The sequence below is a fragment of the Rutidosis leptorrhynchoides genome, chromosome 5 (assembly GCF_046630445.1).
Source record: "Rutidosis leptorrhynchoides isolate AG116_Rl617_1_P2 chromosome 5, CSIRO_AGI_Rlap_v1, whole genome shotgun sequence".
Taxonomy (NCBI): domain Eukaryota; kingdom Viridiplantae; phylum Streptophyta; class Magnoliopsida; order Asterales; family Asteraceae; genus Rutidosis; species Rutidosis leptorrhynchoides.
In genome coordinates, this window is record NC_092337.1 from 97,571,141 (window position 1) to 97,573,750 (window position 2,610).

At 33.2% G+C, this 2,610-nt stretch overlaps 1 protein-coding gene across 1 annotated transcript; it reads left to right on the forward strand.

Annotated features, from left to right (window-relative positions):
- Nucleotides 1-1,383: 1,383 nt before the first annotated feature.
- LOC139848859 (uncharacterized) lies at nt 1,384-2,070 on the forward strand. Its single transcript, XM_071838547.1, has 2 exons — nt 1,384-1,932; nt 2,050-2,070. The coding sequence occupies exons 1-2, from the start codon at nt 1,384-1,386 to the stop codon at nt 2,068-2,070; spliced, it is 570 nt and encodes a 189-aa protein (XP_071694648.1).
- Nucleotides 2,071-2,610: the final 540 nt, after the last annotated feature.

The window sequence follows — 2,610 nt, forward strand, 5'->3', positions numbered from 1 at the left end:
TAAAACCCCCTCCCCTTTACCCCCCCCCCCCCCCCCCCCAAACGATATGAGAAAGGTGCCATGAGCGGATACTTCATGGCAGTGATGAAATTGTATTTTTAATATGTAGCCAACGGGGGTCGAACTCTTGACCTCTCCTAAAGGAGGCAGGCCCCTAACCGTTGCGATCATCGCCCGTTCCTTAAATTATGCTATTATGTTAGTTTAGAGAGATTAAATTTATCTTTTTCAAAAGCTTAATTATAGCACTGTTAGATGATACAGTAAATTTTTTTGAGCTAATGAAGAGAACTTACGAATATATAAGTTAATTTGAACTACCTTATATGATAAACTCATATTCATATTCATATATCTTATGAAATGAAGAATCATATTATTATTATTCTTATTATAATTATTTATTATTTATTATTTATCATATCTTTTATTATCTTATATAGTCTCCAATTTAAATTTAAGCTATTCTATCAAAATGCTTGTGAAAAATATAGAGTTCCAATTTTTAACCTTAACTACTAGTTTCACCATTAACTCTAGCTCTTCAACCAACTTATACAAACGTATGTCGTCCTACCATACATAATGAGAACTTATGAGAGCTTAATCTTATAATTTTTATAAGCTGCAAATCATAAGCATTGTTTGACATACACAAAAATGTAGAGTTTATAGGAAAAAAAAAAGCTCTAGAAAATTAAGCTCCTATAACAAGCTTTTAAGAAAAAGCAGAGCTTATGATGATATGATTACTAAAATACCATTTATTTTATTATTTTACATGTTTTGTTTGAGTCCTTTTAAGTCAATTCGCAACTATAAGTTTTAACTCCATCTACTTACCAAACACTTATAAAAAATAATACGGAGTAACCTCTAGCTTCCAGCTCCAACCATAAGCTTCAGCTCCAGCTCTAACCATAAGCTTTAGCTTTAGCTAGTTTCGTCCAAACATATCCTAAATTAATGAGTATTAAATGCATGATTAAATACAAGTTAGGATATATAAGGAAATTTCGAGTTATTTTAACGCATGTCACCTGAATATATGTTAGGAAAATCTAATTATAATTACATACATGATTACGTCGGCTTAAGTTATACTCGTAGTATCAACTTTACGTAATTTTTTATTTTACTAGGAAAACACTCGCCCAGTGCCAAAAAGCCATCACATCCAACACCTCTCTATAAAAACCCTTTTCAACCAAACTCCTATTTCTCATTCATCCAATCATCCTCTCTCAATCATTTAAAATTAAAAATCAAATTTAATTATATTCAGTTATTTTTCAAAATTAAAATAATATAAAAATGCAAGGAAAAATTGAAGATTCAGTGTTGTCTCCTAGCTTCAGTTGTTACTCTTCCGTTACTATAACTATGTCCACAGCCATCGCCAAAGTAATCCATGAAGACGAAGATTTCGAATTTTCATTACCTTCAATTCATCACCAACATGTTTCGTCTAAGCTGATCGATTCACACTCCTTAACTCTGTTTCCAGTTTTCAACCGTGATCGTTCACTAAACGATAAAAGTAACGATTATGCTTCAATTACTACTCCGTTACAGAAACTGTTTATTGTCGAAAAAAAAGAAAAATGGGAATCGGAATCGTATTCGTATTCGTCCTCAGAAGCAGATGAATTAGAAACCGAAGCTTCTGGAACGTTCTGTGTGTGGAGTCCAAAGGTGTCTAAATGTAAGAAGAGTAATTCAACCGGATCATTATCCGGATCCAAAAAATGGTGGATCCGTTATTTACTTAGGCGAAGTAATAAACGAGAACAGAATCCGGTTGAGGGGGTTTCTAAAGTAGGCCGGCGGTTGAAGGTGCAAACTCCGGTTCATGAACTGTTTTATGTGCAAAGAAGAGCGGAAAATGAAGTCGGAAAGAGGAAATCATTTTTACCATATAGACGGAATCTGGTTGGGTTGTTTGGAAATGTTAACGGAATGGGGAGATTTCTTCCCTTTTGAAACAAATTTTATTTGGTTCTGTTGTAATTTTAAATTTTATTTTATTTGGTTCTATTGTTATTTCAGTTAATCGATAGGTCCAGTTAATTTTCTATTTTTAAAGGCAAAATAGAATATTTGTTATATAATTGGAAAAATCTACGACAACCGTTAAGATTGTCTTTAAGAGATAATTTGTGTAAAAAAAATAGTAGTACATTTTGTTTGTTGACGGAAGTTATTTTTAGAATGTGTGTGATTATTTCAATTGTGTAGATAAAACATGCATGTCTTAATTGACAGTCCTTAGAGCACTCGGTGTTTGCTGTTCTTTTTTGCCGTCCCCCCTCACCGATGCCGGGATCGATTGTAGGTCGACACCGGGTCAGCGTCTATCTTGTCGTTGGTTGCCGAAGTCGTTTGAGAGACGGTGGATTAAATTTTTCGTTTTTGTTTTTTCTTTTTTTTTTAAAATATTCTATTTTCTTATTGATCCACGCCACATTCGACTTTGAAATGGACACCGAATGACACCCTACTTTAATCAATTAGAAGATTCATTTTCGACCCTGAAATGGGTACTAAAAATGAACACTGACACATCGTGCTCTTAGAATTGTCATTAGAAAACTTCTATAGAATTATAAA

Excerpts from the sequence above, each read along its gene's own strand:
- LOC139848859 (XM_071838547.1), top strand. The coding sequence starts at position 1,384 with ATGTCCACAGCCATCGCCAAAGTAATCCATGAAGACGAAGATTTCGAA. Across the intron at positions 1,933-2,049 it reads TACCATATAGACGGAATCTG|TTAATCGATAGGTCCAGTTA; the intron begins GTTGGGTTGTTT and ends TTGTTATTTCAG.